Raw genomic sequence first — 15,425 nt, forward strand, 5'->3', positions numbered from 1 at the left:
TGCTTTAATGCTCGAAACCCGGTAAACGCTGCTTGCAGCTTTAATTAGGGGTTCAAGCCCGTAGGGCTGAAACCCTATTGTATTTGTATGGATTTTTATTATTCTAGTTATTATTTTTCTTCTGCCGTAGAACGGATCGTGCAGACCAAACCGTAAGGCCTAGAGACTTGAGACTTGGCCAAATGGTAGGACCCAATTTGGGGAGAGGTTGATAGAGTATCAACCCGATTGGCCTATAGGTGGCGCTATAGCGATAACAAACGCGTTGATGCTCATAACTCCCAGAATTCTTGTCCAAATGTCAAGTGTCTTATATTCCTGGATTCCTTGCGTCAAGACGAACAAAACGTATATCTCCGATTTCATTTCCGTCATGAAAATTTTTTCGCTATTTTCGATTTTGTCGAAAAAAATAAAAACGAACTAGTCCTAGGTTTTTTGTCCGATCGGAACCGTTCCAGTGCTGTAATATTCCTTGGAGTGTGAATATGAAAAGTTATCAAAAAAAAGTTGAACTTTATACTCGTCGTCGTCAAGCCACGCCCAAACGCCCCCAATGGGCGGAGCCTCTTGGACTTCAATGGCTGTAACTTGGGATTGGAAAGAGGTATCGAAACCAAATTTGGTACACATATACAGCGGACTATTCTGGGGTCACGTGCAAAAAATTGCATCGCTTGACCACTAGTTGGCGCTATAACACTACTTCAACTTTAAAGAGCTGTAACTAGAGAAATATGGGACCGATCAACTTGAGATTTGGCACGGGTGCTCTTGGTCTAGGGTACTATCTGTGTGGGAAAGGAATTTCGCGTAGCTCAAAAAACATGGCCGCCATCGGCCAATCAAGAAAAAGCAGCTATTGGGCAGGGTTAACGGAGGCCGATCGAAACGAAACGTGGTGGACCTGTTTGTCTCTTGGCCATGAAGGTCTGTGCAGAGTAAGAAAAAATTCGGCCTCCGGGAGGCGCTATCACGTTTTTTCAATGTTTAAGTGATTGTGTATTATGCAGTGTTTCAGATATCAACAAGATCTTTATATCATTTAATAGAGCTACATTTAATGAACAACTTTTCCTCAAGAAGCACTTGTCTCAGTCGAATCGTTTGTTAGATATTCATAATTTTCTCTTAAACCTACTTTTGCGAACTAGTCCTAGGTTTTTTGACCGATCTGAACCAATCCAGTGCTGGAATATTCCTTAGACACTGAATATCAATAATTATCAAAAAAAAGTTGAACTTTGCACTCGTCGTTGCAACACTACGGTCAAAAGTACGAAGAGGCGGGGCCACAAATACTTAAATTGCTATCATTTATGATAGGAATGAGATATCAACATGAAACTTGGTACACATATGTATAGACCCAAGCTGAGGTCACATGCAAAAAATTGCAGAGATTGTCCATTAGGTGGCGCTATAACTTAAGAACAAATAACCATAACTATAGCATATGTATATGACACATAAATATTTGTCTGACCTACTTGTTATTTTGCACATTACATCTACTTTCAGGTTCTTATAATGGTCTATGAGGATAATTATTTATCTTTGAAAACATGCCACTCAACAGCCAACCAGTATTAACCATGTACGAGTCAAGCCTAATGGTGTGTGATTACAACTAAACTCATGGGACTGTTGGTCTTATGTTTCCAAGTGTCTGTGAGGATTTTTAGTTCATCTTTCTGAAAATCTTTGCATCTAACACAATGTGTGCAAAGTAAACAGTTCTCTAGATCAGTGGTTCTCAACACACCTGCTTCACATAATCAGCACAATAGTAGAGATCTCTATTAACTAAACTGATTGTGTCAGATGAGAGAAACATACAAAATGTGCAGAGCAGTGGTTCTCCAGAAACGGAGTAGAGAACCACTGCTCTATATGTTTATGTTTATATGAAAAAACTATTTTGTGAACTAATACTTGGTTTTTCACTCAACACCACTAAAGCCAATGCAATACAATTTCCTGTAGTCTGTGAGCAAATATGAATGCCAAATTGTTATCACCAATTGTACGTCTTATTCCTTTAGTTGTTTAGCTTTGAATTACAAAAACAACTTTTCAAAACTACTAGAATTTTTTCAGTCAACAACAATAAAATCAGCGCAGTACATTTTTCTGTCCTCTGTGTGTAAAGGTATATCAAATACAAAATGTAATGAATTTGAATACCTGCTTTTGTAAGCATAGATTTCATGTGATGTCACACATTGGTGTAGGTGCCATTTGTACGACTGAATTGCAGCATGTGTGTTTAAAGGAACTCATAAAGATATGGATTAAAGTTTTTCATTATCTCCATTTATTTACATCAGTAGCATTAGGATTCTATTCTACCTTCCATGACATAAACGTGTCCTGACATGATGTATAATACAAAGTTGTTACATTTTTATATGTTATTTTTCAAATATTGCACCAAAAACTTCATGTGATAATGCAATTGGTTATTATTCACATAAATGACCTGCTAGAACCCAACTAAAAAGCAGCACTTTATGAAAGTAACACAGACAAATGCTCACCAGCAAATCTGCTGCAAATCTACTAAATAACATGACATTTGTTATTGACATAATTTGATATTGAAAACATATCTGGATCAGTTATTTATTGGCCCAGCCTAAAATCACATGAAAATAATTGCAGAGCTATACCACTATTTGACAATTTAACATGACAGAGCCTAAAAATGTTTCTATTAAAATATGTAACTTTGCTTTATTGTTTCCAAATCCATAAATTAGTATTCTCTTACAATAACACAATAAAAGGATTATATGAAAAATATATACTCTCTGTGTGAAACACAGACCCTCATTAATATACTTAAGAGCATGCTTATCAGGATTTGAGTTAAAAATGTGTCTAGCTTTATTTACTTTTAAATATTCAATACTAATTTTATGTTAAATTAATTGTAAAAGGAAAACAATAATTTTAGCCAACAGATGGCAGAAGGTCATCTTCTGCCATCTGCTGGCTAAAATTATTATTTATTATTTAAAATGTATACTCAATGAAATTGTGTTCACAGGTTTCATCAATGGATGCATGATTTAACTTTATGAAGTCAGTATTATTATGTTAAAATAACATTTCGTCAATCATTCTGACGGTATCCGTTTTAACAGTCATGTGACATTCGAACATAGGATAAACATTTAAATAGGTTGATGAACTCTTAAAGGACACCAAGCATATGGAGATTGGTCATTTATTTCAAAGTCTTATTTCCTAACCCTGCCATTTCTGCTTCTGTGTGTAAATGCATGTATGTGTTTTAGCTTATTCTTCATCATTGCTGTGTTATAGATTAGCCATATGAGACCTATATCTCTATATCAGAACATCGTAGAGAAATTGTGGTGGGCTGTTTTGTCTCATGTTAACAATTTTTGAAACATTTTGTGTGACAAATCTTGCAACAGCATGCACCACATAATTTTCTCTTCAGAAAATTTACCTAATTGGTAACATGTTAGTATTTCATATTCTAAGTATATTTGATAACAATGCAGCAAATCTAAACAGGCATGCCCTTAAAGGTCTTAAAGGTTCATATAATGAGATTTTTTAAAGATGTAAAATAAATTGTTTGTGTACCCAGAGTGTGTATGTGAAGTGTTATCTCAAAATACTCCACAGATCATTTATTATAGCATGTTAAAATTGACACTTTGTAGGCCTGAGCAAAATTGTGCAGTTTTTGGGTGTTTCCTTTAAAATGCAAATGAGTGGATGAAATGCAAACACTGATCACAATGATGGTGGTTTGTTGTAATTGAAATTCAATTGTGCTCTCGATTAATTTATTTTTTATCTTTTTCATGTTTTCTAGGTTGATATAAGCACTGGGGACCCAATTATAGCACTTACACTTGGAAAAAGTCAGATTTTCACGCTATGACCCCTTTAAGGTCCCAGATCGCTTGAACCCCGCTAATCGCTGCTTGCAGCTATATTTATTATTATTATTTTTCCGCCATAAAACGCGTCGCCCAGCACAAACCGTAAGTCGTAGAAACTTGCCACTTGGTCAACTGGTTGTATATTAGCAGGCTACTCAGATACAGTGAATCAGCCAAATCGGCCCATAGGTGGCGCTATAGCAATGCCTGACGCGTTGGGGCTCATAACTCCTAAACCGGACATCCTACACTCAAGTGTTTGGTATCATTGTAATCCCTGGCTCCAAACTTAAAAAATGTATATCTCCGATTTCATTTCCGGTATGCAAATTTTTTCGCTAATTTGCATAATATGCATTTCAAGCCAAAATGAACTAGTCCTAGGTTTTTCGCTTGATCGGAATCGTTCCAACGCAGGAGAAATCTGTGGAGTGAGTAGGTAAATAATTATCGAACAGAATGTGTAATTTCGCTTCAGTGTCACTAAGGGGCGCCAAAATTCAATACCGGAAGTAGACTATCTCCAAGAAAATGGCTATAACTCGTGAACGGTTAGAGATATCTTAACGCGGTTTGGTACACATGTGTATCAGCTCACTCCGGGTCACAGGAAAAAATACGCGGATTTTGGCCACTAGGTGGCGCTATAATAAGCTTGAGGTCGAAAATGGCTATCACTACACAACCGTAAGCCCGATACACTTCATATTTGGTATGGTGTGTCTTTGTGCAATGTACCATGAGGGTCTAGAAGGACATTGGCGTATCTGCAAAAACATGGCCGTTAACGGCCAATGAAGTGTGAGGGCTGATTTGACAGGGTTAACGAAGGTCGATTGGAATGACACTCACTGTGCTTGTTCGTGTACTGCTCCAGAAGGTCTGTAAGAATGATGATGTCATTTGGCCACTAGGGGGCGTAATACCGTATTTCGGTGCCTGTATCACGTGACGTTTGACATACACACACAAACATGACATCATATGATAGATCGGTTCATGACGAAAAACTTTGCCTCTTGAAGCGTTGCTGTCAATCAAACGGTTCGTTAGTTATTGGCGATAACGTTCAAACCTACTTTTGCGAACTAGTCCAAGGTTTTTCATCCGATTTGAACCTAACGAAAGCTGATTGATTCTGTGGAGTGGGAATATGAATAATTATCGAAAAAAAGTTGAAATTTGTATTCAAACACGCAAGGAGTGGCCAAAAACCGAACTGGGCGGAGCTTAAAACATTTAAACGGCCATAACTCGAGAGGCGTTTGAGATATCATCATGGGGCTTGAATCATATGTGTAGGCCATCGGTCTAAGGTCGTGTTATAAAAAGCTCGCCGATTGGACACTAGATGGCACTATAACGGGGAAAATAGCACTAAATACTGTGATTATGCAATGGTTGCAACTTTCACGCCTATAACTTTATCTGTGGTCAAGAGATTTTCATGGGAGTTATTTTTTAGCATCCTGAATTGTTTCCGAGTCCTACGATACCAAGCATGCCAGGTTTCGCCTTACGGTTAGTTCTGCACAGCAAAAATAGCACTTACAAAACATGCGCGAATAACTCTGCGAGGATTATTCTGATCGACTTTAAACGACCATAGGAAGAACATTGCATTACCCTCTGAACAAAAAAGTCTATAGGCGTTATGTTAAAATTTCTATCAGAAATGGCAGAAAATTGCAAAAACGAAAAATTACCTCAAAATTTTGTGTTTTTTACACATAAATGGTTATACCTCCGCAACGAAATGACATTTTTTCACCAGATTTGATACGCTGATGGCTGAGCAGAGTCTGAGGCAATACCCAAAAAATAATATGCCTGCACCACTCGTTGGCCTCATAATTGAACAAAACCTTTGACATTGAGCGAGCCCAATGGTCTTACAACTGTTTTTTTTCACGAAACTAAAGTGTTCAGCCATGATACTAGCTAGATGTAACACAGTCATGACCTGAGATTCCATGCACGAGTTTGTCATAGCGCCACCTAGTGGTAATTTGTTATTTTCACTTAAAAATACTGTAACCTTACATTTAAAATCATGAGTCATCATGGATTATTCCTTTCATGGCTTTGAGTATAATCATTGATGGATTGCAAGTCACTCCCTAGCAACCAATGAGAATACCCTAGCAACCATTTAGCAAGCTGTATCTCTGTATCAGAACATCGTAGAGACGTGGGGTTCGGCTCTTTTGACTCATTAACCCTATTTTAACATTTTGTGACCCGAGTTTTGCCATTGCAAGCACCACAAACATTTCCTTCAGTGTTCTATTTGTCAATGTTCCGTGAGAAGAGAGGGAGACATTTCACTGAACGATAGCAATTTTTGCTAATAACTTTGAACATGTGTGTCTGGTATCTTATTTTTCATCATTTATTTTGTACAATGCAGCAAATCTACACAGCCATGCCCTTAATGGTCTTAATGTCCCAAATCGCTTGAACCCCGGTAATCGCTGCTTGCAGCTATATTTAGGGTTTTGAGCACGAAGTGCTTAAAAACCTATTGTATTTGTCTGTTTTATTATTATTATTATTTATTATTTTTCCACTGTAAAACGCGTTGCCCAGGCCAAACCGTAAGTCGTAGAAACTTGCCACTTGGTCAACTGGTTGTATATTAGCAGGCTACTCAGATACAGTGAATCAGCCAAATCGGCCCATAGGTGGCGCTATAGCAATGCTCGACGTGTTGGGGCTCATAACTCCTAAACCAGACATCATACACTCAAGTGTTTGGTCTCATTGTAATCCCTGGCTCCAAACTTAAAAAAATGTATATCTCCGATTTCATTTCCGGTATGCAAATTTTTCCGCTAATTTGCATAATATACATTTCAAGCCAAAATGAACTAGTCCTAGGTTTTTCGCCCGATCGGAACCGTTCCAATGCAGGAGAAATCTGTGGAGTGAGTAGGTAAATAATTATCGAACAGAATTTGAAATTACGCTTTAGGGTCACTAAGGGGCGCCAAAACTCCATACAGGAAGTAGCCTACCATCAATGAAATGGCTATAACTGGTGAACGGTTTGAGATATCTTAACGAGGTTTGGTACACATGTGTACTAGCTCAGTCCGGGGTCACAGTAAAAAAGATGCAGATTTTGGCCACTAGGTGGCGCTATAACAGGCTTGAGCTCGGGAATGGCTATTATTACACAACCGTTAGCCCGATACACTTAATATTTGGTATGGTGTGTCTTTGTGCAATGTACCATGAGGGTCTAGAAGGACATTGGAATATCTTCAAAAACATGGTCGTCATCAGCCAAGGAAGGTTAAGGACTGATTTGACAGGGTTAACAGAGGTCGATCGGAACGAAACGCACTGTGCTTCTTTGTGTACTGCTCCTGAAGGCTTGTAAGAATTATGGTGTCATTTGGCCACTAGGGGGGCATTATATCGTATTTTGGTACCTGTATCACGTGACGTTTGACATACACACACAAACATGACATCATATAATAGATCGTCTCATGACGAAAAACTTTGCCTCTTGAAGCATTGCTGTCAATCAAACGGTTCGTTAGTTATTGACGATAACATTCAAATATACTTTTGCAAACTAGTCCTAGGTTTTTTGCCCGATCCGAACCTAACCAAGGCTGATTGATTCTGTGGAGTGTGAATATGAATAATTATCGAAAAAAAGTTGACATTTGTATTCAAACATGCAAGGAGTGGCCAAAAACCGAACTGGGCGGAGCTTAAAACATTTAAACGCCCATATCTCGAAAGGCGTTTGAGATATCATCATAGGGCTTGAATCATATGTGTAGGCCATCGGTCTAAGGTCGTGATATAAAAATCTCGCCGATCGGACACTAGATGGCGCTATAACGGGGAAAATGGCACTAAATACTGTGATTATGCAATGGTTCCAACTTTCACGCCTATAACTTTATCTGTGGTCAAGAGATTTTCATGGGAGTTGTTTTTTTAGCATCCTGAATTGTTTCCGAGTCCTACGATACCAAGCATGCCAGGTTTCGCCTTACAGTTAGTTCTGCACAGGAAAATAGCGCTTAAAAAACACGCGCGAATAACTCCGCGAGGGTTATTCCGATCGACTCGAAACGACCATAGGAAGAACATTGCATTACCTTCTGAACAAAAAAGTCTATTGGCGTTATGTTAAAATTTTCATCAGAAATGGCCGAAAATTACAAAAAACGAAAAATTACCCCAAAATTTGTCGTTTTTACACATAAATGATTATACCTCCGCAACGAAATGACATTTTTTCACCAGATTTGATACACTGATGTCTGAGCAGAGTCTGAGGCAATACCCAAAAAATAATATGCCTACACCACTAGTTGGCCTCATAATTGAACAAAACCTTTGACATTGAGCGAGCCCAATGGTCTTACAACAGTTTTTTCACTAAACTGAAGTGTTTAGCCATGATACTAGCTAGATATAACAAAGTCATGACCTGACGTTGCATGCACAATTTTGTCGTAGCGCCACCCTGTGCTTATTTGTTATTTTCACTTAGAAGTGAGTAGAGAGCGGAGAGATTCTCCTTAACAAATTATCCTCATAACGTCACATTAAGGACATTACATGTTTTTCAATTCAATTCAATTTTATTTATATAGCGCTTTTCACAATTGTTAATTGTTGCAAAGCAGCTTTACATGAGTAGATGTAGAGGAGAACATTGAAAATCAATACATAGTATAAGAAGTAGAATATAGCGGCTAAGGATAAAAAACCGTGTAAGCGAGCATATTAATAATGTAACGTATACAGTAAAGTGCTAAGTTAAGCCAAAGTTGGCTGACTCTCCCTGGGACTAAAAAACCCCCTAGGAGAAAACCCAATGGGAAAAAATCCTAGAAGGACAAAAAACCCTAGGGAGAGATTAATATTTATATTTATAATATATAGACACGGTAGGGATATGAAGCGTGTAAGCGGATTAAAGTGGTTCAGCCGGTGGCCGTTGGTCGCGCATCGGTTGGGCGTCACGTTGAAGGACAGCCAGTTGATTAGTGGTGCGATGACCTTCACAGCAACAGGAACTGGATCTGTTTGTCTCATTGTCCTCAGAGTCGAGGACGAGACAGGGAGACAAAAACAGAATTCTATTAGCGTAGGGGCCGTTCGCATGTAATGCAAGTGTCATACATTATAGTGGTTTAATTCAGCTCGGTTCCAGACAGGCTAACTATTGCGGCAAGAGTAAATTACCCGTATGAGGTATGTGAGTGCTTTGTTCTAGACAAAATAACTACTGCGGGAAAAGTACATTTACTGGACATTCTATGTGAATGCTTTGTTAAAGAAGAATGCCTTAAGTTTAGATTTAAATTGTTCGACTGTGTCTGATACTCGAACATTATTTGGTAAATCATTCCAGAGCTTAGGGGCTAAGTAGGAAAAGGATCTACCACCTTTAGACACTTTTGATATTCTAGGGATAATTAAGTAACCCGAATTTTGTGATCGCAGTTTACGTGGTGGATTGTATTCTGATAGTAGTTCTTTTATATACGAGGGCGCTAGGCCATTTAAGGCTTTGTAGGTGATTAGTAATATTTTAAATTGTATGCGATATTTAACTGGTAGCCAGTGTAAAGATGCCAGAATTGGACTAATGTGGTCATACTTTTTAGATCGAGTAAGCACTCTTGCGGCGGCGTTTTGAACCAGCTGTAGCTTGTTTACCTGATTTGCATGGCATCCCCCGAGTAACGAGTTACAATAGTCTATTCTAGAGGTCATAAAAGCATGGATAAGTTTTTCTGCATCTGATGCAGACAGCATATGGCGTATTTTTGAGATATTTCTAAGATGGAAAAATGCTGTGCGGCAGACGTTGGAGATATGACTATAGAAAGATAGATTGCTGTCAAACATTACGCCTAAATTCTTAACCGTGGAAGATGGCACCACCGTGCAGCCATCTATGGGGAACTTGTAATCTGACATATTATGTTTGGAGCGATTTGGTTCAATAATAAGTATCTCTGTCTTATTGGAGTTTAGCATAAGAAAGTTATGTGCCATCCAGTCCCTAATATCACTAATGCAGTCTGTTAGCTTAGCAAACTGGTGGGTTTCGCTAGGATGTGACGAGATGTAAAGCTGGGTATCATCCGCATAGCAGTGAAAACTTATGTTATGTTTCCTGATAATGTCTCCTAGAGGTAACATATATAACGAGAATAGGATAGGGCCTAGAACTGATCCCTGAGGTACGCCGTATTTAACGGGGGAGTGATGTGACTCTTCCTCATTTACATAAACAAAGTGATATCGATTGGTTAGATACGATCTAAACCAGGCTAACGCCTGACCACTGATGCCAACATAGTTTTCTAGTCTATTGAGTAGGATTCTGTGATCTATTGTGTCAAAGGCTGCACTAAGGTCTAGTAATATAAGGATTGAGATTTCACCACGATCGGATGTTAATAGGAGGTCATTTGTAACTCTAAGCAGCGCTGTCTCTGTGCTATGGTGGGGCCTGAATCCTGATTGGAACTTTTCATATGTATTATTATTCGCTATGAATGTGCGTAGCTGGCTTGCCACTACTTTTTCTAATATTTTAGAAAGAAAAGGTAGATTTGAGATTGGTCTAAAGTTATTAAGATCTCCCTGGTCAAGGTTTGGTTTTTTAATGAGCGGTCTAATAACTGCTAGTTTGAAAGCTGTTGGAACGTATCCTAATTCTAGCGATGAGTTAAAGATATTTAGTACCGTGTCGGACACTACATGAAATACTTCTTTTAGTAATTTTGTGGGAATAGGGTCTAATATACAGGACGATGATTTAGATGACGTTACTAATTTAGAGAGCTCTTCTATTGTAGTAGGTTTAAATGTCTCAAGATGTTCGTATGATAATCTAGTGGTCAATGTACTATTGGGTAGAGTGGTGGCTGCTTGCATAGTTTCTATGTTTTCCCTAATAGAAATAATTTTGTTAGTAAAGAAGTTCATGAAGTCGTTACTATTGTGTTGGAATTTACTATTGGTTTCTGTTTGTTCTTTGTTTCTAGTCAGTTTCGCAACTGTGCTAAAGAGGAAACGAGGGTTGTTATGATTTTCTTTAATAAGCGTACTGAGATAGGTAGATCTGGCGGTTTTAATAGCCTGTCTGTAGTGTTGAACACTCTCTTTCCATGCTGAACGCCATACCTCTAACTTTGTGTTTCGGTAGTTTCTTTCCATTTTTCTAGCTACTTTTTTAAGGGCTGCAGTATGATGGTCATACCATGGAGCTGGCGTTTTTTCTTTGATTCTCTTTTTTCGTATGGGAGCAACGGCATCCATCGTGCTAGAGCAAACGTTGTTCAGGTTTTCTATTATAATATCCAGATCTTCACGGTTATCTGCTACATGTTTCATTTGAGACAGGTCTGGAAGAGTGCTAATAAAGCTATCTTTAGTGGTGGAAATTATTGTTCTGGCTAATCTGTAGCATGTTGTAGACTGAACGGTCCTATCTAGAAGTATTGTGTATGACACAAGGCAATGGTCTGAAACGGCATCGCTCTGGGGTGATATTTCGATGTCATTAATATTGAGTCCGAGTGACAGAATTAAGTCTAATGTGTGCTTATGAGTATGCGTGGGTCCAGACACGTTTTGTTTAATACCGAGAGAATTTAGAACATCCATAAACGCACGTCCTAATGCATCTTTTGAGTTATCCACATGGATGTTAAAATCACCAACGATAAGAGCTTTGTCTACAGTGACTGTAAGCTCAGATAGGAAGTCTGCTATTTCTTTAAGAAAATCTGTGTGGTGGCCCGGAGGCCTATATATGGTAGCTAAAATGAACGAAAGCTGTTTGTTGTTACGATCAGTTATTTCCATGTTTAACAGTATTATTTCAAACGAATTAAATTTTAGTTCTGATTTATGGTTTACTTTGAACATTTTGTTGTATATTGTAGCTACACCACCCCCTCTCCCTTTTAGACGAGGAACGTGTTTATAATAATAGTCTTGTGGGGTGGATTCGTTTAAACTGATGTAATCGTCTGCTTTAAGCCAGGTCTCTGTTAAACAGAGTGCATCTAAATTTTGGTCAGTAATTATTTCATTGATAATAGGTTCTTTATTGGTAAGCGATCTAATGTTAAGAAGGCCGAATTTTAACATTTGAGTTTCATCTTTTAATGTATTGTGGTCTAATTTTATGTTAATAAGATTTGTACGAGACGAGGTAGACGGTGCTCTGTATTTAATTGTTCGAGGAACAGACACAGTCGAGATGTGTTGGTACTCTGGTAAAAAAGGCTCTATGTGCTGGGATATATGTGATCTTGACATGTCAAGGCAGCTAACAGACTGATGGGTAAGCCTATCTGTCTGTTTCCTGACCTGGGCCCTGGATAGTCAGACTATATCAAAAGTAAGACTATTGGTCAGATTTCTAGAGAGTATAGCACTACCTTCCGGAGACGGATGGAGGCCATCTCTCTTTAGCAGGTCAGGTCTTCCCCGGAAATGCTTCCAATTGTCTATAAACCCTACGTTATGCTGAGGGCACCACTTTGACATCCAGCCATGAAGAGACACTAATCTACTGTAAGTTTCATCCCCCCGGTAGGCGGGGAGGGGACCAGAGCAAATTACATTGTCTGACATTGTTTTTGCAATTTCACACACCTCTTTAATAGTATCTTTGGTGATCTCCGACTGGCGGAGTCTGGTGTCATTCGTGCCAACGTGAATAACAATCTTAGAAAACTTACGTTTAGCATTAGCCAGCACTTTTAATTTGGATCTAATGTCAGACGCTCTGGCTCCCGGTATACAATCGACTATGGTGGCTGGTGCCTCAATGTCAACGTTCCTGAGTATAGAATCTCCAATAACCAGGGCACTTTTAACAGACGTCTCAGCCGGTGTATTGCTGAGTGGAGAAAATCTGTTTGATATTAAAACAGGAGCGTGATTTGGGTGCCGAATGTGACTATGCCGCCTGACAGTCACCCAGTTAGTCAGCCGCCTTGACTCTGAAGTCGGAACCGAGCCATGTGTATTACGCTTAACACTAGGCGCACCCGAAACAGTGTTTGTAACATTAACATTAGCGGTCTTACTGTCCTCAACTAACGTTCGGATGCGCGCTTCAAGTTCAGCAACCTTCTCCGTCAGCCTTACTACTTCAATACACTTAGCACATGAAAACCCCTCTATGCTGACGGAAGAAGCTAAACTGTACATGTGGCAGGTAGTGCAGGTTACAATGACAAGCGGAGTCTTACCGTTTTCATGCTGGGCGATGGCGTCTCCGTTCGCCTGAACGCGGTCCGTGAAGCTGCATCGCGACGGGTGCTGGCTCGCAGTACGCCTCGGCCGCCTACGAGTGTCTGTGGTCAGGGTGATGTGAGGCACGCTGACTCTGCGAAGGCCGGGCAGCACCTCCTTCACAGCTTCCCGATCTGGTGTGGACAGATCAGAAAAGCATACCTCGGATGAATCCGCCATTAGATCGCCAAAGAAGGCAGGTTTAAGTAAACAGACGGTAAGAAATGCTAGAGGGCTATATGCTAAAACTGGGTGTTACTAGTGATAAAATCGTTTCGCTTAGTAATACAATTCAGTAATCGTCAAGGTAAAGTATTCCTAAGATAAACTAATAAGTTATATTATATAGATAGGAATAAGATAGTGAAAAAATAGGATTTAGCTGATAAGCTCAACGGAGCTTCGGGCTTGCAACTCCTCTCTTCGTCTTTCTCTCAGCGTCTCTAACCAAATCTCTAATGTTTGTCTTATAGGTGCCCCTGTGTATAAGCATACATAGTCTGTATGATCCTTTTTTGACCATCTCTTTCATTTTCTGGAGCGAGGTGGTCTAACATTCATTGTGGCTGTGTTCGGGTTTAACTGCTCAGCCTGGTAAGCGAAGTGTGAGGTTTTTGATGTTGCCTTAAAGCTCGAAACCCGGCAATTGCTGCTTGCAGCTATATTTAGGGTTTCGAGCACGAAGTGCTGAAAACCTATTGTATTTGTCTGTTTTATTATTATTATTATTATTATTATTAGGGGTTCAAGCCCGTAGGGCTGAAACCCTATTGTAATTGTTAAGATTTTTATTTATTATTATTATTTTGCCGTAAAACGGAACGTGCAGACCAAACCGTAAGGCCTAGAGACTTGAAACTTGGTCAAATGGTAGGACCCAATTTGGGGAGAGGTTGATAGAGTATCAACCCGATTAGCCTATAGGTGGCGCTATAGCGATAACAAACGCGTTGATGATCATAACTCCCACAAATCTTATCCAAATGTCAAGTGTCTTATTTCACTGGAATCCTTGCGTCAAGACAAACAAAACGTATATCTCCGATTTCATTTCCGTCATGAAATTTTTTTCGCTATTTTCGATTTTGTCGAAAAAAATAAAAACGAACTAGTCCTAGGTTTTTTGTCCGATCGGAACCGTTCCAGTGCTGTAATATTCCTTGGAGTGTGAATATCAAAAGTTATCAAAAAAAATTTGAACTTTCGACTCACCGTCGTAAAGCCACGCCCAAACGCCCCCAATGGGCGGAGCCTCTTGGACTTAAATAGCTATAACTTGGGATTGGAAAGAGGTATCGACACCAAATTTGGTACACATATACAGGGGACTATTCTGGGGTCACCTGCAAAAAATTGCGCCGCTTGACCACTAGTTGGCGCTATAACACCACCTCAACTTTGAAGGTCTGTAACTATAGAAATATGCGACCGATCAACTTGACCTTTGGCACCGGTGCTCCTGGTCTAGGGTACTATCTATGTCTAAAAGGAATTTCGCGTAGCTCAAAAAACATGGCCGCCATCGGCCAATCAAGAAAAAGCAGGTATTAGACAGGGTTAACGGAGGCCGATCAAAACGAAACGCGTTGGGCCTGTTTGTCTCTTGGCCATGAAGGTCTGTGCAGAGTAAGAAAAAATTCGGCCTCCGGGAGGCGCTATCACGTTTTTTCAGTGTTTAAGTGATTGTGTATTATGCAGTGTTTCAGATATCAACAGGATCTTCATATCATTTAATAGAGGTACTTATAATGAACAACTTTCCCTCAAGAAGCACTTGTCTCAGTCGAATCGTTTGTTAGATATTCATAATTTTCTTATAAACCTACTTTTGCGAACTAGTCCTAGGTTTTTTGACCGATCTGAACCAATCAAGTGCTAGAATATTCCTTAGACACTGAATATCAATAATTATCAAAAAAAGTTGAACTTTGCACTCGTGGTCGCAACACCATGGTCAAAAGTACGAAGAGGCGGTGCCACAAATACTTAAATGGCTATCATTTATGATAGGAATGAGATATCAACACGAAATTTGGTACACATATGTATAGTCCTAGGCCGAGGTAACATGCAAAAAATTTCAGAGGTTGTCCACCAGGTGGCGCTATAACCAAAGAACAAAGAACGATGACTATAGCATATGTATACAACACATAAATATTTGTCTGACCTACTTGTTATTTTGCACATAACATC

The 15,425-nt window shown here is 39.3% G+C and overlaps 1 protein-coding gene across 1 annotated transcript in view; it reads right to left on the reverse strand.

Moving 5' to 3' along the window:
- Window positions 1-8,519: 8,519 nt before the first annotated feature.
- LOC135747108 (uncharacterized) overlaps window positions 8,520-15,425 on the reverse strand; it is a 296,172-nt gene continuing 289,266 nt past the window's right edge. The window contains exon 2 of the mRNA XM_065265771.2: window positions 8,520-13,363. Coding sequence (XP_065121843.1) covers window positions 12,312-13,363 — 1,052 coding nt within the window. The 3' untranslated portion in view covers window positions 8,520-12,311. The remainder of the gene's footprint in view (window positions 13,364-15,425) is intronic.

The sequence above is a fragment of the Paramisgurnus dabryanus genome, chromosome 1 (genome assembly GCF_030506205.2).
Source record: "Paramisgurnus dabryanus chromosome 1, PD_genome_1.1, whole genome shotgun sequence".
Classification (NCBI taxonomy): Eukaryota; Metazoa; Chordata; class Actinopteri; order Cypriniformes; family Cobitidae; genus Paramisgurnus; species Paramisgurnus dabryanus.